The sequence below is a fragment of the Arachis hypogaea genome, chromosome 19, assembly GCF_003086295.3.
Source record: "Arachis hypogaea cultivar Tifrunner chromosome 19, arahy.Tifrunner.gnm2.J5K5, whole genome shotgun sequence".
Lineage (NCBI taxonomy): Eukaryota > Viridiplantae > Streptophyta > Magnoliopsida > Fabales > Fabaceae > Arachis > Arachis hypogaea.
The window spans coordinates 27860009-27884047 of NC_092054.1; the positions used below are offsets into that span (position 1 = coordinate 27860009).

Here is a 24039-nt window from a genome sequence, read left to right on the forward strand (position 1 = left end):
CAACATCAATCATAGCTTTTGCTGTGGCTAGGAAGGGTCTGCCAAGGATGATGGATTCATCCTCATCCTTCCCAATGTCTAGGATTATGAAATCAGCAGGGATGTAAAGGCCTTCAACATTTACTAGCACGTCCTCTACTAGTCCATAAGCCTGTTTCATTGATTTATCTGCCATCTCTAGTGAGATTCTTGCAGGTTGTACCTCAAAGATTCCCAGTTTCTCCATTACAGAGAGTGGCATGAGGTTTATCCCTGACCCCAGGTCACACAGAGCCTTCTCAAAGGTCATGGTGCCTATGGTACAAGGTATGAAGAATTTTTTGGGATCCGATTTCTTCTGAGGTAATGTCTGCCTCATTAATGCATTCAGTTCATTGGTGAACAAGGGGGGTTCATCCTCCCAAGTCTCATTACCAAATAACTTGGCATTCAGCTTTATGATTACTCCTAGATATTTAGCAACTTGCTCTTCAGTGATGTCTTCATCCTCTTCAGAGGATGAATATTCATCAGAGCTCATGAATGGCAGAAGGAAGTTCAGTGGAATCTCTATGGTCTCAGTATGAGTCTCAGATTCCTTTGGTTCCTCAAAGGGAAACTCCTTTCTGTCCAAAGGACGTCCCATGAGGCTTTCCTTACTGAGACTCATGTCCTCCTTACTCTCTCCAGGTTCGGCCATGTTGATCATGGTTATGGCCTTACACTCTCTCTTGGGATTTTCTTTTGTATTGCTTGGGAGAGTACTGGGAGGAGTTTCAGTAATCTTCTTACTCAGCTGACCCACCTGTGCCTCCAAATTTTTAATGGAAGACCTTGTTTCATTCATGAAACTTAGTGTGGTTTTGGATAGATCAGAGACTATGGTTGCCAAGCCAGAATGACTCTGTACAGAATTCTCTGTCTGTTGCTGAGAAGATGATGGAAAAGGTTTGATATTGCCAAACCTGTTTCTTCCACCATTATTATTGAAGCCTTGTTGAGGCTTCTGTTGGTCCTTCCATGAGAAATTTGGATGATTTCTCCATGAAGGATTGTAGGTGTTTCCATAGGGTTCTCCCATGTAATTCACCTCTGCCATTGTAGGGTTCTCAGGATCATAAGCTTCTTCTTCAGAAGATGCTTCTTTAGTACTGTTGGATGCAGCTTGCAATCCATTCAGACTCTGAGAAATCATATTGACTTGCTGAGTTAATATTTTGTTCTGAGCCAATATGGCATTCAGAGTATCTATCTCAATAACTCATTTCTTCTGAGTTGTCCCATTATTCACAGGATTTCTTTCAGAAGTGTACATGAATTGGTTATTTGCAACCATTTTAATGAGTTCCTGAGCTTCTTCAGGCGTCTTCTTCAGATGAAGAGATCCACCTGCAGAGTTGTCCAATGACATCTTGGACAGTTCAGATAGACCATCATAGAATATGCATATGATGCTCCATTCTGAAAGCATACCAGAAGGACACCTTCTGATCAATTGCTTGTATCTTTCCCAAGCTTCATAGAGGGATTCGTCTTCCTTCTGTCTGAAAGTTTGGACTTCCACTCTAAGCTTACTCAATTTTTGAGGTGGAAAGAACTTTGCCAAGAAGGCATTGACCAGCTTTTTCCAAGAGTTCAGGCTGTCCTTAGGTTGTGAGCCCAACCATATCCTAGCTCTGTCTCTTACAGCAAAAGGGAAAAGCATAAGTCTGTAAATCTCAGGGTCAACCCCATGAGTCTTAATAGTGTCACAGATTTGCAAGAACTCAGCTAAAAATTGATGCGGATCTTCCAAAGGAAGTCCATGATACTTGCAATTCTGCTGCATTAGAGAAACTAATTGAGGCTTAAGCTCAAAGTTGTTTGCTCCAATTGCAGGAATAGAGATGTTCCTTCCACAGAAGTCAGAAGAGGGTGCAATAAAGTCACCAAGCATCTTCCTTACATCTCCACCATTGTTATTGGGTTCGGCCATGTCTCCTTCTTTTTCAAAAATTACTGTCAGGTCCTCTCTAGAGGGTTGTGCTTTAGCTTCTCTTAGTTTCCTCATAAGAGTCCTTTCAGGTTCAGGATCAGCTTCAATAAGAATGTCTTTATCCCTGTTCCTGCTCATATAAAAAAGAAGAGAACAGAAAAGAAGAGGAATCCTCTATGTCACAGTATAGAGATTCCTTTATGTAAGTGGACAAAGAGAAGAATAGAAAAAGGAGAAGAGAGAAATTCGAACACAGAGAAGAAGAGGGGGGTTTTCGAAAATAATTAAAAAGAAAAAGGAAAATATTTTTGTTTTTATTTAAATTATTGGTTATAATTCGAAAATTAAAAAGAGAAATAAAATAAAATAAAATTTTAAAACAATTAGTTAATTAAAAAGAATTTTGAAAAAGTGTTAGTGATTTTCGAAAATTGGAGAGAGAGAAATAGTTAGGTGGTTTTGAAAAAGATAAGAATTTTTTAAAAATCAAACAAAAAGTTAAGTAGTTAATTGAAAAAGATTTAAAAATCAATTTTGAAAAGATAAGAGGTTAGGAAAGATTTTGAAATTAAGTTTTGAAAAAGACATGATTGAAATTTATTTTGAAAAAGATTTGAAAAAGAAATTTAAAAATATTTGATTTTTGAAATTAAAGTTGATTACTTTGACTAACAAGAAATTATAAGATATGATTTTAAAATTCAAAGATTGAACCTTTTTTAATAGGCAAGTAACAACTTGAAAATTTTTTTAATTAAAACCTTAAATGTTAGTGAGATTTTCGAAAATATGAAGTAAGAATAAGAAAAAGATTTTGAAAATCAATAAAAAAAATTCGAAAATATGTTAAAATAAATGAAAAAGATTTTATTTTTGAAAAAGATTTGAAAAGATAGAATTTTGAAATTTGAAATATATGAGTAAAATAAGGAAAGATATATTTTTTATTTTTGGATTTTTAGTAAAAGAGAGAAAAACACCAAATTGAATCAAAACATAGAAATTATGAATCAAAACAACTAATGCATGCAAGAATACTTTGAATGTCAAGATGAACACCAAGAACACTTTGAAGATCAAGATGAACATCAAGACTTATTTTTGAAAATTTTTAAGAAAAGAAAAATATACAAGACACCAAACTTAGAAATTTTCAAACTTTAGACACTAACAAATTGAAAATGCATATGAAAAATAAGAAAAGACAAAACATAAAAATGCAAAGATCAAACAAAGAAGATCATCAAGAACAACTTGAAGATCATGAAGAACACCATGCATGAGTTTTCGAAAAATTTTTTATGAAAATTAAAAAGATGCAATTGACACCAAACTTACAAATTGACACTAGACTCAAACAAGAAAGACAAAATTATTTTTTTGGTTTTATGATTTTATAAATTTTTTTTTGGATTTTTCGAAAATTATTTGGAAAAAGAAAAATAAGGATTTCAAAATTTTTAATAAGAATTCCAGGAATCATGCAATGTTAGTCTAAAGCTTCAGTCTAAAAAAATTAGACATGGCTAGCCAAACTTCAGCAGGACATTACATACAACAGCCAATTTGATGGGAATCAACTAGCTGCTGTGATGATAAAAGCATCATTTGAAACTCTAGAATTCATTCTTAAAAATTCTGAAGAACAAATATAAATTATATTATTATTATTATTATTATTATTATTATTATTATTATTATTATTATTATTATTATTATTATTATTATTATTATTATTATTATTATTATTATTATTATTATTATTATTATTATTATTATTTTCGAAAATAAAAGTAAAAGCAAAAAGCTTAAAATTAAAATAAAATTACCTAATCTGAGCAACAAGATGAACCGTCAGTTGTCCAAACTCGAACAATCCCCGGCAACGGCGCCAAAAACTTGGTGCACGAAATTGTGATCTCAACTGCGCCAACAACTTGGTACGCACGATTGTAATCTCAATTATTCTTCACAACTCCGCACAACTCCGCACAACTAACCAGCAAGTGCACTGGGTCGTCCAAGTAATAAACCTAACGTGAGTAAGGGTCGATCCCACGGAGATTGTTGGCTTGAAGCAAGCTATGGTCATCTTGTAAATCTCAGTCAGGCAGATTCAAATGGTTATGAGGTTTTGATAATTTAAAGATAACTAAAATATATAAAATAAGATAGAGAGACTTATGTAATTCATTGGTGAGAATTTCAGATAAGCGTATGGAGATGCTTTGCTCCTTCTGAATCTCTGCTTTTCTACTGCCTTCATTCAATCATTCATACTCCTTTCCATGGCAAGCTGTACGTTGGGGGATCACCGTTGTCAATGGCTACCGTCCGTCCTCTTAGGGAAAATGGTCCAAGTGCGCTGTCACCGCACGGCTAATCATCTGTCGGTTCTCGATCATGTTGGAATAGGATCCATTGATCCTTTTGCGTCTGTCACTACGCCCAACACTCGCGAGTTTGAAGCTCGTAACAGTCATCCCTTCCCAGATCCTACTCGAAATACCACAGACAAGGTTTAGACTTTCCGGACCTCAGGAATGGCCGCCAATTATTCTAGCCTATACCACGAAGACTCTGATCGTGAACCAGGAGGCTAAGAGATACACACTTAAGCTATTGCAGATAGAACGGAAGTGGTTGTCAGGCACGCGTTCATAGGCGAGAATGATGATGAGTGTCACGGATCATCACATTCAACAGGTTGAAGTGCGAGTGAATATCTTAGAATAAGAATAAGCTTGAGTTGAATGGAAAAAACAATAGTACTTTGCATTAATTCATGAAGAACAGCAGAGCTCCACACCTTAATCTATGGGGTGTAGAAACTCCACCGTTGAAAATACATAAGTGATAATGGTGTTCATTGGCTTCGGCCCCAGAGGGGGAACCAGAATGACCAAGACCCCTAATACACTAGTAAAAAGTCCTATTTATACTAAACTAGTTACTAGGGTTTACAGAGATAAGTAAATGATGTAGAAATCCACTTCCGGGGCCCACTTGGTGTGTGCTTGGACTGAGCATTGAGCTTTACACGTGTAGAGACTTCTCTTGGAGTTAAACGCCAGGTTGCAGCCTGTTTGTGGTGTTTAACTCTGGTTTGTAACCTATTTCTGGCGTTTAACTTCAGAATAGGGCAGGAAGTTGGCGTTTGAACGCCAGTTTGCATCGTCAAAACTCGGGTAAAATATGAACTATTATATATTGCTGGAAAGCCCTGGATGTCTACTTTCCAACGCAATTAAGAGCGCGCCAATTGAGTTTCTATAGCTCCAGAAAATCCATTTTGCATGCAGGGAGGTCAGAATCCAACAGCATCTGCAGTCCTTTTTCAGCCTCTGAATAAGATTTTTGCTCAGGTCCCTCAATTTCAGCCAGAAAATACTTGAAATCATATAAAAACACACAAACTCATAGTAAAGTCCAAAAATCTGAATTTTTCTTGAAAACTAATAAAAACATAGTAAAAACTAACTAAATTATACTAAAAACTACTTAAAAACAATGCCAAAAAGCGTATAAATTATCTGCTCATCATGTATCAAGCCACTACTTGGCTCTATCCCATAGACCAAACAGAAAGAGGAGAAACTTATAAACGTCAGGCTGAACACTATTGGTCTTCACAATATCACAGATCTGCAGGAAATTAGAAATAAACAGATTTGGATCTTCCTCCGGGAGTCCACGTAACTGGAAATTTTGTTACACCAGAGAAATCAAGTGAGGCTTCAACTCAAAGTTGTTAGCAGCCACAGGGGGTACAACTATGCTATTCCCATAGAAATTAGGACTAGGAGCAGTGTATGAACCAAGTGTCCTTCTGGGTTGCTCATGAATATTAGGACCATGAAGAGCATTTGGATTAACAAGATTGTTATTGTTGGGATCCATAGTGATCTCTTCAACTTCCTTGTCAAAATGATCCTTGAGATTCTCACCGGCTTTCTAAACTCTAGCCTGCTGTAAACGCCTTCTCAAGGTCCTCTCAATTTCGGGATCAAAGTCTTGAAGAGGTTTTTTGTTCTTTTTCCTGCTCATAAACAACAGAAAACAAAGAAAGAGTGGGAATCTGTAGTCAGAGTGAAGAGAATTTCCAGTGAGGTAACCTGTGTAAAAGAAACAAAATGAATAAGTGAATAAATCAAACAGAAAATTCAAACAACTAATAAGCAAAAATAGGACACAAAATTTTGAACTCAATAAGTAAAACTACTAGGAAAAATAAAACAACTAATGGAACACCCAACTTAATTTCAGGAATTAAGAGAAAAATTTCAAATAAAATAAAACTAAATTTTTGAAAATTTAAAGAACAAAATAAATAAGAAATAAAAACTAAGAACATCTAATCTAAGCAATCAGATAATGGTTAGTTGTCAATCAAAGTCAATCCCTGACAACGGCGCCAAAAACTTGGTCGCGGATTTTCGAATATCTACAAACTAACCGGCAAGTGCACTGGGTCGTACCAAGTAATACCTTAGGAGAGTGAGGATCGATCCCACGAGGATTAATGGACTAAGCAACAATAGTCGAATGAATCACTTATTCAGGCAAGCAGAAAGTGGTGTTTTGAGGATTTTGAATCGCATTAAACATAAATTCAGAGAGTAGAAAAACGAACAGTGGAATTGGTGTAAAATATATGAGAGAAAGCAGTTAAGGTTTTGGAGTTATTTATTCTTCCGGATTAAGTTTTTTTTACTAACTATTTTAATCATACAAGATTCATTTCATGAAAAACTGTAATTGACTAAACCCTAATTCCTTAGTGGTCTAGTCTCCTCTAACCTAATCAACCGCCAATGTCTTGGTCACTTAATATAGATTAGAGGGTTAGGTTCAGTTCTAGTTTATCAGCCACAAAAACCCTAATTACCCAAATATAAGAGGATTATATGTCATGTATCCTGTTAAGTTCAAGTAATTAGTAATTTAGGAGGATTTTACTTTCAAAATAGTGTTCAAGCGAGATAACTCTTCCAAGAATCACAAGAATGCATATAGAATATGGGTTATTCTTCCGATCTACCCAGATTCATAAGATGAAGAACGAAAGTAATCCTTGAAACTGAATCAATACATTAATTAAAATAGAATAATAATAGTCTTAATCCATAGAGATAAACAGAGCTCATAACCTTAACCAGGAGGTTTAGTGGCTCATGACTTAGAGAGAAAACTAGGGTTCAGAAGTTGTGAAAGTGCCGAAGAGAGAAGACTGATGAGCCTCGAAAGGCTGAATCTTTTCCCTTTTATATATAACCTAATTAGATTTGAAACTAAAATAAAATAATAAATTCTAAACCTAAAATATTTTGTTTGTAAATAAAAATAACCAAAATAAAATAAAATAAGATAAATATGACCCAAATCTAACTAATGAAGCTCTTTTCTTAAATTTGGATCCTGGTGCGTGGAATTAAACTTCGCACAATTGAACCAGTAAGTGCACTGGGTCATCCAAGTAATACCTGAGTGAGTCAGGATCGATCCCACGAGGATTGTGATTTGAAGCAACCTATAGTTATCTTGTAGATTTTAGTCAGGCAGATAGAAAAGTTTTTTGTTTGTTTAAAGCACATAAAAGTAAAATAAAGATAACGTTACTCAATTGAAGGTGAATGCAATGATAAGAAGATAATTAAGACTTCAGAGATGCTTTGCTCTTCTGGATCAATTCGGTTTTACTGTCTCCTCCAACTGTGAATGACTTCTTCTATGGCAGGCTGTATGTGATCAACGCCTTTCTTGAGAGGTCGCCGATTCTCCTCCAGTGCTGAACCCCAGGGTTAGTGCGGATCCAGTCTGATTGAGGGTGAAGTTCCTGCAGTTTATTCTCCTTAGTGATCCTACTCAAAACACCACAGACAAGGTCGAATCTTCTAGATTAGAGAATGATACGCCTTTGGTTCTAGCCTCTACCACAAAGACTCTAATCTCCCCATATCTCGGCTGAACTGGTGTCTCGAGAAGTCCCCAACGAAGTCGTAGATTAGCCATCTAAGAGATGTATAATCAAGCTAGTGGTTCATCATTATCTGATGAAAGACTCACCTTGAACCCATGTAGAATGTAACCTTGTGCCGGTTCAACGCATTCATAATGACGAAGAACAAAGATACATCTTAGAAGAGAGAATCAAACACGGATTGAAGATAGAACAGTAATGCTTTTATTAATCCATAAAACTCAGCAGAGCTCCTCCCCTCAACCTAGGAGATTTAGAGACTCATACTAATAGAAAATAGAATGTAAAACGTGTAAAGTGTCAAAAGGTTCTCTCAAAAGTATGAAAGTTTTCAAATAAATACTAGACTAATAACTAATTATTACATAAGAAGGGTAAAACAGTCTTTTAGTGCGAAAATCCACTTCTGGAGCCCACTTGGTGGGTATTTGGGCTGAGCAAAAGAGTAAGCCACGTGCTAGGAGGGTCCTATGGCGTTGACCGCTGGCTAGGGGCACCTTCTTGGACATTGGACGCTGGTTACTCCTCCCTTGGGCGTTGGGCGCCAGAATAGGGCAGATGGCTGGCGTTGAACGCCAGTTTTGGGCCTTCAATTCTGAAGCAAAGTATAAACTGTTATACATTGCTGAAAAGCCCTAGATGTTAGCTTTCTATAACCATTGAGAATGCTCCATTTGGATTTCTGTAGCTCCAAAAAATCTCTTTTGAGTGCAAGGAGGTCAGATCTTGACAGCATCTGCAGCACTTTCTCTGCCTCTGAATCAGACTTTTTCTCCAGCTCCTCAATTTCAGCCAGAAAATACCTGAAATTGCATAAAAACACACAAACTCAAAGTAGAATCCAAAAATGTGAATTTTACACTAAAACCTATGAAAACATAATGAAACTTAAACAAAACATGCTAAAAATATATGAAAATGATAGCAAAAAGCGTATAAAATATCCGCTCATCAGATCCGCGCTACTGGCGTTTAGCGCCCCTGGAGGCTGTAAACTTCTAGTTGTTGTTGCCTTCCTGCGGCGTTTAGCTCCCCCATGAGGCAGTGGTTTGGGCACTAGTTACGAGGTACTTGGCGCTAAACGCCGACATTGGTGATTAGCGCCATGATACTAGAAGAAAATTATAAACTATTATATATCGTTAGAAAGCTCTGGAAGTTGGCTTTCTAATGCCACTAAAATTGTATCAATTGGACCTCTGTAGCTCAATTTATGCTTGTTGGAGTGCGAGGATATCAGGGTTCATAACGTCCACTTTCTTCCTTTTTCTTCTGCATTAACTCTGTCAAACTCGTCCGAATCTTTCCTGAAATTAATAAAACCACAATGTGCCTCAAAGTAACATCCAAATAGGCTTCAAACACTAAAATATAAATAAAACTCAATAAATTCATATCTAAAATAATAAGAAAATATAGAAAAGATGCTCATACATCACTTACTAGCAAGTCATAGTTCTTCTCCAACTAGAAGACATTGGAATGGAATCAAACAAATCTTTCAATATCTTCATGAAACGGTTGACATGGGATTTTTTATCCATATGGATCAAAGTCACAACTAGTTGGCTATGCAGATGCAAGATACTTGTCTTATCTACACAAAGGGAGATCTCAAAAAGGATACCTGTTCACATATGGTGGATATAGCTATATCATGGAGGTCCACGAAACAGACGATAGCAGCAACATCCTCTAATCATACTGAAATACTAGCGATACATGAAGCAAGTCGCTTGTGTTTTTGGCTCAATAGTTTGATTCAATGTATTCTGTTATCATATGGACTGATTGATCATAAGATAGCTCCAACTGTTCTGTTTGAAGATAATACAGCATGCATTGCGCAACTTAAAGGCGGATAAATCAAAGGTGATAGAACAAATCATATTTCTACTAAATTCTTCTTCACTCATGACCTTCAAAATCAAGGAACAATTGATATCCAACAGATCCGCTCAAGTAATAATCTGACAGATTTATTTACAAAGTCGCTTCTAAAATCCTCCGTTGAAAGATTGGTACATCAGATTGGGATGCGCTGATTTCAAGATATAAAATAATGTCGGCAAGAGGGAGAGACTGAACTCTTTTTTATTTAGTCAGATTTTTCTCTCTATTGGATTTTTCTTAACAAGGGTTTTAATGAGACAGTCTCCATCACAGATGATATTGTATTCTTTTTCTTTCACTAAAGTTTTTTCTCATTGAGTTTTTCTTTAGTAAGGTTTTAATGAGGCATAATCCTAAATAGACATCCAAGAAGGAGTGTTGTGATATACATGGGTAGATGCCCATTTAATTAATTGTGACTTTCTTCACAATTCTGGACAACTAACTTTTTCAATATAAAAATTAAACTTATCAAGATAAGATCAAATTTAATTACGTTTGAAAATATAGCTTTTGTGGACATATAAATAGAAGCGTGATATGAAACAAATGACACAATCAATAACAACAATTCTTTATCTCTCTTTATACGGTCAATATAAACACTCTTCTCTCTCTTTTATATATACGTTGTTACGTATATTAGTAATATATTAGTAATATATATATAAATCATTTCTATTATATTGAGTTATTAATTACGGTGAATATTAGAATTATTTATTTACACCTCTCTATTTTATATTTTTTTCTTTATTTGTTTATTTTACAACAAAACATAATTTGTTTTTTTCTCATTTGCACCTAAATAATTTTCAAAATTGTAATTTTAATTTTGAGTATATACCTATTTTGGTCCTCAAAGAATTTCAGACCAGACATTTTAGTCCCTAACTAAAATTAATTACTCAATTAGTCCCTAACAATTAATTCCGTCAGACACTTAGGTCCTTTGCTCCGTCAACTCTAACGGAGGACAAAATAGTCCCTGACAACTCTAACAGAGGACAAAATGGTCCCTGGCAACTCTAACAGAGGACAAAATGATCCTTGGCCTCCTCTGTTTGTAAACGACACCGTTCTCCCCCAATTTCCATAATATCTCGTATAACCTTAACATTCATACTTTCCTTCTTCACCTTCATAGTCTTCTTCTCCATCTTCTCCTTTCTCCTCTTCAACTCCAAGATCAAGTTATGGTGTAACTGCCACGCGTGTCACACCTACCTCAACATGTCATGGACCACACACTTTCCAAATATCTGTGACTAGTATACCCACCTCCTCCCCACTTCGCCCACCAAAAGCATACACCTCCACATCCTCGATAACAGCATCACTTCCAACCCCGACAACGTCCACCACATCCTCAAGATCAAATTCTACAACTACCCTAAAGGCACGTCTTTCTCCACTATCTGCCAAGCAATATAGATTGTTGGACACTAGGACATCACGAGAAGATTCTCCTTCAACATCATATGTAAATTCTCATTTAGAATGGACCCCAAGTGCTTCATTCCTTCTCTTCCCAGGTCCAAGCTGGTAGACAGCTTCAACCTTGCATCCAAGCTATCAGTATAGCAAGCAATGTCAAGGTCACCGCTCATATAGAAACTGAAGCGATTACTGAACATTAATTCGGAGAAGAAGATAAAGGAAGCGATCGGAGTGGTGGACAATGTGGCCATGGAAATAATAGGACAGAGGAGGAGGAAGATGGCGATGACAACAATGGGTCTTAACAAATCAAACTTGCTGTATAGATTCATGGGATCCATCGAAGACGATAAGTACTTGAGAGAAATAGTCATTAGTTTCTTGAGTATGAATTGGTTGAAAACAAGTTGAGGATTTTTCTTCTTTTGAACATTGAAGTTGAGAATATGCACATGTAACTTGAAGTTGCAATGTTAGACTGTTAGGGTTATGCGAGATATGATGGAAATTGGAAGAGAACAGTGTTGTTTCTACACAGAGGTTGCCAGGGACCATTTTGTCCTCTGTTAGAGTTATCAAGGACCATTTTGTCCTCCGTTAGAATTGAGAGAGCAAAGGACCTAAATGACTGATGGAATTAATTGTTAGGGACCAATCAAGTAATTAATTTTTGTTGGGGACTAAAGTGTCTGGTCTGAAATTCTTTGAGGACCAAAATAGGTATATACTCTTTAATTTTTAACCTTTACCATAAGCCCTCTTCTGCCCTCTCCCTCGACAACTGTTGCTTTCCACACTCTGCTTCTGCCCCTCCTTTCCTCCGCTCTAAGGTTGTGAAAACCGATTCGAACCGGCTGGTCGAACCGAGAACCGATAGAAATTCCGGTTTGAATCAATGCCAAAACCGCAAGATTAGAAAGCTACCGTTGGATCGCCAAATCGGCCGGGAACCGGTCGGTCGAACCGAACCGTAAACCGGCTAGTTTTTGAGAATTTAGCAAAAGTGCAAAACACAATCGTTTGGATGCACTAAACCATAGTTATAAGAAACGACCCGGACCGGGCCGGCTGGTTTAACCGAAAAACCGATGAACCAGTCACTTGGCCAGTCCGATTGAATAATCTGACCGGATAAAGAACAGAACTGGATAGAACCGGATTGAACCGTCCAATTTTGTGAAAAACCGGCGAATCGGCGGTTTTGAATAACCCATCTGGTTCGAAGCTCTCTTTTTTTTTCTCCCTTAGCCAAAGCGACGTTGATTTGGGTTTTATAAAAAAATAAAATAATAAACACACAAAACACTCGAACCTACCAATACGGGTGGCAAAGCGGGCCGGCCCGCCCTAACCCGCGCCGCCCCGCCTAGGCCTGCCCTATAAATGGGGCGGATCGGCCCGCCCCGCCAACTAAAATGGGTTCAAAATGCTAGCCCGCCCCGCTTTATGGCGGATTGGCGGGTTGGCGGGCTAGCCCGCTTCTTTTTTTTAAAAAATAAAATTCATTAAAATTAACTAAAAAATAATAATTAAAAAATCAAATACAAATAAAAAATAGTCAAATTATAATATAATTTTTTTACTATTTTTTTAATTTTTAACTTCAATAAAATTGTTTAAAATAATATTTGTCAATAGAATCATCTTTATTTTTAAAAATAAGTTACATAATTTGAGCATATATACAAAATTGTAAAATAAAATAAATAAAGTTAATAACTAAAAGAAGAATAAAAACAAAAATGAAAAAAAGTGTTTAAAAATTCTATAATTATTAATTTTATAATAGTAATCACACTTTTTATTTAATAAAAAAAAAGAAAAATAAAAATCTTCGGCCCGGTGGACCGGCCCGCCCCGCCCCGCCAAAACCCGCCAATTTGGCGGTGCGGGTTTGGTGGGTTTTTTTAATTTGGCGGTGCGGGTTTGGTGGGTTTTTTTAATTTGGCGGGCTCCAAATCCTAGCTCGACCCGCCCTTTTTAGCGGGTTTAGCGGATCGGCCCGACGGGCTTGACCCGTTTTGCCACCCCTACCTACCAACCATATCCCCATCCGCATCCCCATCCCCATTGACCCATTCCCCCTAACACTAATACCCAACGGCACCCATTGCCCAGTAAGGCAGCAAGCCAGCAACCCCTCCAGGCTCCAACCCCGCCGGCCGTCTCGTCATCTTCGTCCCTCCAGACACGGTGCGGCTCCGACGACCTCCTTGCACGTCGCGCTTTGGCTCGCAGCCTCGCAGGTCGTCTTCTTCATCGCAGCTCCTTGCTCCGTCGGCGGCGGCGTCGCGTCCTCTCTGTCCACTGCCTCATCTGTCGGACAGGTTGGTCCGTTGGTGGTCTCCTCGCATTATGCCATTATCTCTGTTTTTGTAGTTATTATGTTCTGTTTATGTTAAATGTTTAATTATAATTGGTTGAATTTGTTGATTCTTGATTATGAATTTATTGATTCTTGATTATGAAATTACTGAATTTGTTGAATTTTTTATTGTGCATCTGTTTAGTGTAGTGATTGCTGGATTTTTTATTAATTTTTTATATGCCATTATGCCTGTTTGCTTTAGAAGATAGATTGCTGGATTTTCTAGCAATTTTTGTTGAATTATGTGCTGTTGAACTATTATGCCATTGTGCATCTGTTTAGTGTAGTGACTCTGAGTCTTTTTGTCGAATTATTTGCTGTTGAACTATTATGGTGTTGCTTTTAAATGTGTGTTGAATTGAATGGTTATTTTCAAGTTGAATGCAACTATTTTACTTGTGAGTTATTTCATTCATCAATTTCTCATGGTTGTATGTCTTAGTTAGGTACCAATCTTGCTCATAATTTAAATCATTCGGCAAATTTAGGCTTGAAAACATGCCGGCAAAACTGGTTTTATGTCCAAAACAGATTTTAGTGAATGCATATATGATTGCTTTTGTCTTGCTTAACAGGAACCCTTTGAATTGAACTGTTTGAAATAGGTTATGCTCCCAACATTGAACAATTGATGTGAATTTGTATTTTGTAATAGCTTTTGTTTTATACCTTTGCTATTATATTTTTTATTTATGTGAAACCGGTTTTATTGGTTCAACCAGTAATTTATTGGTTGAATCAATAAACCAGTAAACCAGTAACCTGATCGGTTTGATCACCGGTTTCGGTTCTTACAACTATGTACTAAACCCTCCATTCCCCCATTGTGCATTACGCGATTACCCTGCCCTCCCAACCCAGGAACCGTAGCAACACACACAACGGCGCAGCTATCTCCCTCCCTTCACCCTCGCACTCTTCCTTCCTGTCAACACCGGCGAGCTGTCTCCGTCACTTTCGTCCAGCCGCTGAACCACTCTCGTCTCCGTCGCAAGTTGGAGCTTTGAAGATTACAGTCGTTTCAGCTCTGGAAGCACCATCTATTCTATCGTCGCGGTTCCTGCCTCCGTCGAGCACCTCTGTTCCACCATCGCCGGTGTTAGCTCGGTTCCACAGGTCCAGTTCCCCCTCTATTTTGTGCTTCTAGCTTCTAGGTTTTATTTTTTAAAACAATAATTGTTGAATAATAATTGTTGAATAATTATGAACTTGTTATGGGTTGAATAATTGTTAATTAATCTGTGAATTTTGCTGTTATTATTGGTTGAATAATTGTTAATTAATCTGTGAACTTTGCCTGGGGTTGCTATGATATTGTAATTAGATTGGATTATAGTTATTGCTATGGGTTGAATTTTGCTATGGGTTGCTGTGAACCTTGCTGTGGGTTATTAATTAAATTAGAGAAGGTCTTCTTCAAGGAAATGTGGCTTAATCTTGAAATTTAGCATTCACATCAGTGGACAGTTGAGTTTAGCCTCTCAGCTTTAGCTGTAACTGCATATTTTCTTCTTTTTGCCATGACTTCTAAGCTGTTTGGTATGTCTTCAATATTTTTCCTTTTTCTCTTTTCTTTTGGTTCCATTGGAAAACATGTCTCCATATTTTGAATGTATGTTATATTACAACAGATTCATATGTTAGAAATAGAAATAATCGTTAATATGGGAAGAAAAAAAATGTGGTGTAAGAAGGGTCAACTCTAAGCAGGAAAAGGAGTTCCCCTTTTAAAATGCAGATTATTATGAGCAAGATCTTGCATTGTTAATTCAATTAATTGGATTATATATCAAGATAATCTAATGGTATAGATTTTATTATGGTTTTAGACCATCGTTGTTACTAAATCTACAATATTAAATATCCAGTTAGCGAGCAAATAGTTATTATATGTTTTTAGTTAATTTGTGAACCTTGCTGTGGGTTGAATTTTGTTGTTATTATTGGTTTCTCTCAAGGTTGTTGGTAATTTTGCTGGGAACTTTGGATGTTGGCATTTATGTTTGGTTGGTTATTTTTGTTATTTAATTTTTGAGTTTGTATTTGAGTGAGATCATAACATTGTAGTTTATGTAGTATTTTTAATTTGGATGATACTTTAAAGTTTATATTAGACTATAATTATGTTTTAGTGTGTTTATTTATATTTTATTTATTATTTTATTATAAAACGATTTTTTCGATTGAATTACAGTCGAATCGATTGAACCAATGAATCAATAAACCAATAGCTAGAGTGGTTCGACGACCGGTTTAGTTTTCAGAACCTTGCTCCGCTCCATCATCTTCAGAGTGTGGTCCTCTACTAACTAAAGTTTTCTCAAACCCTAACTAACCCCCTTCCTACGCTTCTCATTAGCATTTGTGAACCGAACCGAACCAATGGCACAGGATTCTTCTTCCCCTGGTGGTTCTTTGGGAGTCAAAGCAGTCGACGAAGTTCAAGCTATGATTCAAAAGAGTCTCCAACGTATTCTTTTCACTAATTAATCCCACAATTCAGATTACTTTTGAATTGGTTTGGGCGTTTTTCAGTGTTTGCTCTGCTGATTTTGATTCTTCCTTTCATTGTTGTCTGGCAGTTCCAAAGGTGAAGTTCTTGAGGCAACGCATGGCAGAAGCTGGCTGTACTGTGAAGGACAATTTCTTCAGAGCTGTTGTTTGCCAAGGGAGGAAAGGCATGGCTTATTTTGCTCCTGGTCACGGGGTACCTATTTCCTTTTAGGCATTTACATTTTATTTTTCTCTTTAGGTCTCTTTATTCAAATTCAAAAATGCTATATCAAATCAGATATTTTGTTTTTCTGGACATGTGTTGTTTAACTCATTTTCAATGCGTATTTTGTATTTCGTCGTGTATTTTATATCGGTGGCTGATTTTTGGCTGCTTTAAATGGTAATCGTGTTGAATCTACTATAGGATTGGGATCACTGTTTGGTTGCAGATCTTAACTATTAATTTTGGAGTGCTTTTGCAATGCTTTAATATTTTTTTTTTTCTGAGAGGGAAATGATTTGTATATTTGTCAAAGGCGCTTTCCAAATTAATAAGGTGGCCATGGCTTCCAAAACTATATCAAGATCCAATACCTGTTCTGTATAAACTATTTAAGTCAAATGAAATTGTCTTGTTTGCAAAGAAAATAAGGTGCCAATACAGCAATACTAGTGCATAAACTATTTGTGGTCAATTCTTCTTTTTGGTTATGTGAGAAGATAGTAGAATCGCGTCTCAAGTGGTTTAGACATGTAAGAAGAAAACCAACAGAGCACCCAGTCAGGAGGGTGGATGAGATAGAAGATGGACAAAGGGTGAAAGGCAAAGAAAGACCTAGGAAGACCATCCATGAGGTGGTCAAATGAGATCTACATGTAAACGGTCTCTCTGTAGACATGATATATGATAGAGCTCAATGGCGTCATTTGATCCATGTAGCCGACTCCACCTAGTGGGACAAGGCTTTGTTGTTGTTGTTGCTTCTTTTTGGTTATGTGGCAAGATTTGCAATGACCTAACATTCATTTAATCCTCTATTGGAGTGCCTTTGATTGCAGATATTTGTGTGCAGCAACCATGTGACATTTCAAGATGAGGTCAACCAGTTGATAATTCATGAGCTAATTCATGCATATGATGACTGTCGTGCTGTCAATTTACGTTGGAATAATTGTGCTCACCAAGCTTGTAGTGAGGTGCCTATCCTGAAGTGTTTTCCCACCAAATATTAAATTGAATAGGTTTTTATATCTTATAACTTTCCTGTCCAGCGTTTCTCAACATTCCGTTGAAACAGATACGAGCTGGTCATTTAAGCGGTGATTGTCATTTCATGCGGGAACTACTTCGTGGTCATTTCAAATTGCGAGGGCATGAACCGGTACACTTTTACTTTTTTTCCTCTGTTAATACCTATCCTTTATTTTTTCTTTCAATTAAATCTTCCAATAGATTTACATTCCACGTCTTATCATGGTTGTTTTAAATCTGAATACATTACATGTTGATTGAGGAGAAAGTATCTGAGTTCTGTAAAGTCTTCCATAGAAGCATTAATCTCAAAATTTTATAAAGTGCACTTGGTGCTGGAGGGGATTAGGAGTGCAAAATAAATCACTCGATGTTGCACCTAAATCTTTTGAAACATATCAAAACATAAAAATGAGGGTTCCTTTGTTATTATTATGATTATTGGATGCCAAAGAATATTCTTGCTACAGTTTAAGCCATCTTCCTTAGTCACCCATGTAAGCTATAATGGATTATTGCTATATGGGTCCATTAACCAGTAACCAAGTATTGATCTGATAACTTGTCATGTGATAAATACATGAGATATGATCTGATCAATACAAGTACAAGTTTCAGCCAAGTGAGTAAATAGCTAGCTTTAAAATGATAGGCCAAGTTAAGTTGCCAGATCAATGATCAAAGACTTCCGCCATTTTTTAAGAATGGTATAAAAAAATTGTTTGTGATCAATGTCAGGGCCATTTCCATGATCAAACTTATCATCCATGTTAGTTGTTCCAAATTCCAATGTAAAATAATTTGCAACTTATGCATAGTTGTAATTTACTATCTAGTCTGTCTTTACTGAGGTGATTCATCTTCTGTTGAATATTTATTTGTTGGTTGTTAAATTAGTAGACGGGGTCGAAAAATGCAAGGCATAGGGAGTTAATTAGCAAGAGGGATAATTTGAATTCGAATGGATATATTGCTCCTAGCAGACCTAACTACGTGTATTGCTGGTTTTCCTTTGACTTAGATGAACCAAAGGTAAGCTTAGAAGTTTCACATTATGAGATTGAAGTCATCTCCTAGGCCTCTTATGCTCAAATTATGAACTAAACCTTAGTGAAGGGTAACAAGAGGATAATATGGAAACCTATGCATGACTTGTTTCTTGTCATATAATGACTTGGTAATATTTTCAGTTGTCTCTAATGTCAGCATATGCTTAGTTCATAATTTCTATCCACCTAAATGACCATCCATTGAGGTTCGAAGGAAAAAAGAAATTGATCAATTATTTTATTATATATCATGGCTTTTTTCTATCTTCCCATATACAATAACAAGCTTGCTCTCTATCATGTGGTTTAAAGGCAAGTGGTCATTGGTCTGTGAATTATGGTATAGATTTGGGAGTGCAAATTCGTTAGCAAATAATAGAAATATGGGTTACCAGAATTCAAATTCTCTAGGGAAATATAATTGATAATATTCCTGTCACTGATAATGCTCCTAATATTAATACCATCATCATTGCATGATAATTGAACTAATAATTTTTTCTTAAAAATGTTCCGATGATTGGCTGAGGTGAAGAATGGAACTTTACAATAAACAATTATTTTTAAAAGCTGGATACTATTTTGTATTTTATACTACATTAGAACTGTTATGCAATTCTCTTGTTGAAGTTTACTCTATGTTCTAGAGATATTTAATGTTATTCAGTGCTGATTTACTTTAATATATTGAAACTTGAAGGAGTGTATTAGAAGAAGAGTCTTGTTATCTTTGTTTTCAAACCCCAATTGTGTTGGTTCAGCTGCCAAGGATTCAATGGAAGATGTATGGGATATTTGTTACAATGACACACAGCCATTTGATAAAGCTCCATAAGAAATTGCATGGATTGGTAGTGTTACCATTTTAGTGGGATAAAGCTTTGTTATGGTTGGTACTTGGTAGTGTTACCCTTCTTGCTATTCTTTCTGTGATTAACAGTTTTGGAGGGAGACCGGCTTAATGACCCAATATTGAGAATTAATTATACAAATCATTGACTTGAAGGCTTGTTATTTTTATGGTGTAAATTTCAATAAATTTTTCTCTGTTTAACAGATCTTCTAGGGTATATGCTCAATTTAATTCTTGTATGATTGATTGTCATTTTAGTTCAAGAAATTGTCAAATTAGTCCATCAAATGGTTTTCCCTTCAACAGCATTACTGGCGTACAAAGAATTGATTTTAGATATTCTAAAGTGAGAAAATTGATAAAGTGATAAGTGAGAAATTAATCACTATTAAATTTGTAATTTTTATAAAATGTGTGTTCTACTATCTTAATATAAGAGTGATTAATTCTTTACTTTACTACTTTATTAAATTTTTCACTAGAGGATTTTAATCCAAAAATTTCTTAAGTGCTCTAAGAGAAAAGAAGAGTTTTTGTTCTATTTCTTTCATGTTGCAACGCAATAGTAATACGAGTTTTTTTTATCTAGATTAACTTCACAAAAACTATCATAAAAGTCATTACATGATTAATTTTAAAAGTTAAAATACTCTATTAGATTCTATAATTTTTTTAAATTTGTAATTAAGTTTTTACATTTTAAAATTTTTTAATTTAATTTCTATATTAATTTTAAATTTGTAATTAGATTGTTTTTAACCGTAAATGTTACAAAAGCATTTTAAACTTTTAGTCTATATTTCACCACTAAGGAATAAGTTCGGTATATTCTGTTAAATTAAATAATTTTAGAATAATAATGATGTAATTATAAATTTGATAAAATTATAAGAATTAACAGAATAATTTAATCTTTTAAAAATGTGTACCTTTTTTTAACTAACATATCTCTCGTCCCAATACGGTTATTGTGTCAGAATATGAATGGAATAGAACAATAACTTTTGTTTGCTCTTGAAACACTAAAGAAATTCCAGTAAGATGCAAATATGTTTAAGTGTCACAACATGACACAGAAGGATTGGTACTAATTTGGTTATGTTGATGTCATGCAACATGGCACTCATGTAACACTAGTTGGTCATCAAAATTAAAATGATTTATGTGAAATACAGGAGGCATAGGTCAATCTTGTGAGTATGTATGTTGAATATACATGATTACATTATAATAAAGGGGAATTTTGTCATTTTTTTTTATCCAATTTTCATTTACTATTTTGATTTTGTATTCAACTTCGGAACTTCCTATTTTGCTTCTGTACTCTCTCTCTCTCTCTCTCTCTCTCTCTCTCTCTCTCTCTCTCTCTCTCTCTCTCTCTCTCTCTCTCTCTCTCTCTCTCTCTCTCTCTCTCTCTCTCTCTCTCTCTCTTTGTTACTTGGACGAACATGTTATTAGTTGATTGTTACACTTGATTGTTACACATAATTCTCAATTGTGTATGATATTTAAGGTAAAAAGTAAAAACGATGTTATGGTTACAATGTGATTTGCATGTCCGTTTAGTTGATTCACTAGTGTGCAACTTTCAAATTCTATTTCAGTTTAGACTTTAGATAACTAAAATAGTTAATTCATTAAATAATGTGGATTTGGATAAACTCGGGTAAATTCTTTAAACTTGTAAAATTTGTTAATTCAATTGAATTTATTTGTTTACTCCCTGAAATTATCTATTTGTTATTGGCTCCATAGTGAACTTGTAAAATAAAATACCACTAATTAATTAAGATGCATATTCACCTTCTAAACTATTGTTTTTATTTGTAAAATATAGAGAGCGATCAACATGCATACACGTTAATAACAGTGACTTGTTGGGAAATTATTTGTTACATATGGGGGACTTTTTTGTGAAATTTCAAACTATTGAGTTTTTTGGAATTTTACCAAAATATGGAAACAAATTATAAAATTAGAAACTGATGGGTGAATTTTTTTCATTTTTTTTTTTAAATTACAATAAAAAATTGGTGGGTGAAATTTTTATTTTTTATTTTTTAAAAAAATTAAATCAGAAATAGCTGTGTGCAATTTTTGGACGCACCACACACTTCTAAAACACAAAAATGCACCATTTTCTGGTAAAATACCAAATTTATATCTGAAAAAAATAATTTGCAGACATGTTCTATTATGATATGGGAAAGTTTTTAAACGTACTGATGTTTTAGTGATTTTTAACCGTTGATTTTAATTATATATATTATATATATTTTTTATAATTAAGATCAATAATTAAAAATTATTGAAATACTAGTATAACACTGGTATATTTTTATAATAACAGTACACTTACAAATTTTGCCATGATATATAGCTAAAAATTAATGTTACTATTACTATAAAGCAGATTTATATGTCAGTTCATGAGAAGCATTAATAGTTTTGTTGTTGACGGATGCCAGACCTATATATACATTTATGATTCAGTTTGTGCCCCCCTTCTATTTTTCTAATTTAGCTGCTTCCTGCTTTTTATTTAGGTTGCCTTTTTTCAACATTTTAATCTTTATATGGCTGAATCAAAATATGAGACTACTATACATAATAAGTAATAATTAAGGGCCTTCTCTCATATTATTGTTTGTGCCTTACAGCAAAGAAGCAAAATGGGTGGGCGAGCTAGCCAATAGCCATGATGCCATTGCTAACTTATTATTATTATTATTATTCCAAGAGACTGCACATGCATTTGATAGCTACATTTCAAAATTGCAGATCTCACATGCTATATTATATAGCAATTTTTTTTTCTTCTATAAGTCCTCTTTATTTATTTATTTTTTTAATTGGTTATGAACCATGATCTATCCGAGAACATAAATCTGGTTAACAATTAATCTCTGTGTCTTTTCCACGTGATCATAGAAACAACTCTATGATTAACAGTTTCCCCATCCCATCTTGCTTCAATTTGATAAGAAACCAAACCCAAATCAAAGAAATTAAAGTGTATGTTTTGCTATCAAAAGTGGTTGTCTTTTTAAGGTGCTGGTTAAGATTTTCAATAACCAAAAAAAAAAAAAAAAAAAATACTAGGTCGCACGCATAATAAAAGAAATTAATTAAACAGCAGTATTGATATAATTTTTTTGAGATAATTAAGTACAAGTGATATATTACTTAAAAATATAAAACTATATAAAAAAGAATATTAAAATATAAAATAAATGTCACTGACTTTAGATTTGAAGCGATAAAATAGTACTTCGTTTAAATACATATTAATTAACTGACTTCACAAGATTTGATGTTATATATAAGAATCAATTTGTATCTATATAATAAATTTTTATTATCCTACTCAAGCAATACTCACCATGAATATTTAATAATACACATACAGTTGTTAAGAAGTATTTGTACTTTTGGTTACTAGGTCACTCACATTCACTCTTATGGGGAACATCTTTTGTAATTATTCATTGGTTTAATTAGAGCAATACCAAGTTACCAACATATTTTATTATTTCTTGTTAATACTGGGTCAATATTCTAAATTTAAATATTAAATTTTAAATTCTAGTTCTAATTTCAATAGTATAAAAATAAATTATTGACTAAAAATATTAGCTACTCTTAATAAAAGAGTAAACTATTGCGTTAGTCTTTAACGTTTTGGCTAAATTATAATTTCGTCTTTAATATTAAAAATATTTTATTTTTATCTAAAATATTTTATTTCATCATATTTTAGTTATCTGGTCAAAATTAAAAATTTTCCTTTAAAAATATATTTTTTTTTCTATTATTTTTTTCTCTTATTATGTCACTTTCGTTCTCAAATTACTACAACAACTTATGACCACTATAATTACATAGTCGCTATCTAGAAGAAAATCAAATGAAAAAAAAGAATATTTTAAGAAGAAAAAAATTTAAATTTTGATTAGAGGTCTAAAATAGGGTGAAATAAAATATTTGGGATAAAAATAAAACGTTTCAAACATTAGGAATGAAATTAAGATCGATTTAGCCTAAATATTAAGAATTAAAATAATATTTTATTCTTAATAAAAATCATATGTTAGTCCTATAATATTTCTTATTTAATTATTTTATAAATTTATATAATTTTATCAAATTTTTAATTAAATTCTGACAATTTAAAATTTTGTACCTAAATATATTATTAATAAAAGATTTTAAATTAATTTTCTATTAATAGTTGTCTTTCATAAAGAAAAATTCAACATTCTTAAAATATCTATTTCTCTATATTTAGTTTTAGGAGGTAATATTTTAAGAAGATTCTATTTTTTTTAGGGTAAAAAACCTAAACAAGTCAAAGGGAGATCAATTTGACACAAATAAGCCAAAGCAAATTCTGTTTCAGCAATCCACCAAGTGGCATTTCTATATAGTTCGAACCAAATAGGTTCGAACTCACCTTCTACATAATTCGAACCAAATAGGTTCGAATTACAGCTATACACCAAACCTAAATAAATCGAACTAAATTGGTTCGAACCATAATTTAATAATTCGAACCTAATAGGTTCGAATTACAATGAGCATAACTTTACCAAGTAATTCGAAATAGGATGGTTCGAATTACTATGAATTCGTCACAGGAAGGAACTTAAGTTACGAACATAGTTTCCGCATCATCTCTTAATAAGAGTCCTACATTTTTTTTTGCCGGTGTGCCTTAGAAAAATATTTCGTTTAAAACTGCGGTGGCAGAACAT

The 24039-nt window shown here is 34.4% G+C and overlaps 1 protein-coding gene and 1 non-coding gene across 6 annotated transcripts; both read left to right on the forward strand.

Annotated features, from left to right (window-relative positions):
• The first annotated feature begins 1444 nt into the window (after positions 1–1444).
• LOC112781621 (small nucleolar RNA R71) lies at positions 1445–1552 on the forward strand. Its single transcript, XR_003192387.1, has one exon. It is a non-coding gene; the product is annotated as a small nucleolar RNA R71 (small nucleolar RNA).
• An 11778-nt stretch (positions 1553–13330) lies between these two features.
• On the forward strand, positions 13331–19488 carry LOC112775993 (mitochondrial inner membrane protease ATP23). 5 transcript variants are annotated; one of them, XM_025819936.3, is made up of 7 exons: positions 13331–13594; positions 14497–14751; positions 15830–16105; positions 16218–16342; positions 17191–17328; positions 17430–17513; positions 19133–19488. In XM_025819936.3, the coding sequence occupies exons 3-7, from the start codon at positions 16018–16020 to the stop codon at positions 19265–19267; spliced, it is 570 nt and encodes a 189-aa protein (XP_025675721.1). In that variant the 5' UTR covers positions 13331–13594; positions 14497–14751; positions 15830–16017; the 3' UTR covers positions 19268–19488. The 5 variants fall into 5 exon arrangements, with proteins under 5 accessions (XP_025675721.1, XP_025675722.1, XP_072083125.1 ...); XM_025819938.3 differs by having other exon boundaries at positions 13405–13594; positions 19194–19488; XM_025819937.2 differs by lacking the exon at positions 14497–14751 and having other exon boundaries at positions 13338–13594.
• Positions 19489–24039: the final 4551 nt, after the last annotated feature.

Coding starts and splice junctions, on each gene's coding strand:
- LOC112775993 (XM_025819936.3), top strand. CDS start 16,018: ATGGCACAGGATTCTTCTTCCCCTGGTGGTTCTTTGGGAGTCAAAGCA. Junction 16,106..16,217: donor GATTCAAAAGAGTCTCCAAC/GTATTCTTTTCA, acceptor GTTGTCTGGCAG/TTCCAAAGGTGAAGTTCTTG. Junction 17,514..19,132: donor AATTGCGAGGGCATGAACCG/GTACACTTTTAC, acceptor TGAAACTTGAAG/GAGTGTATTAGAAGAAGAGT.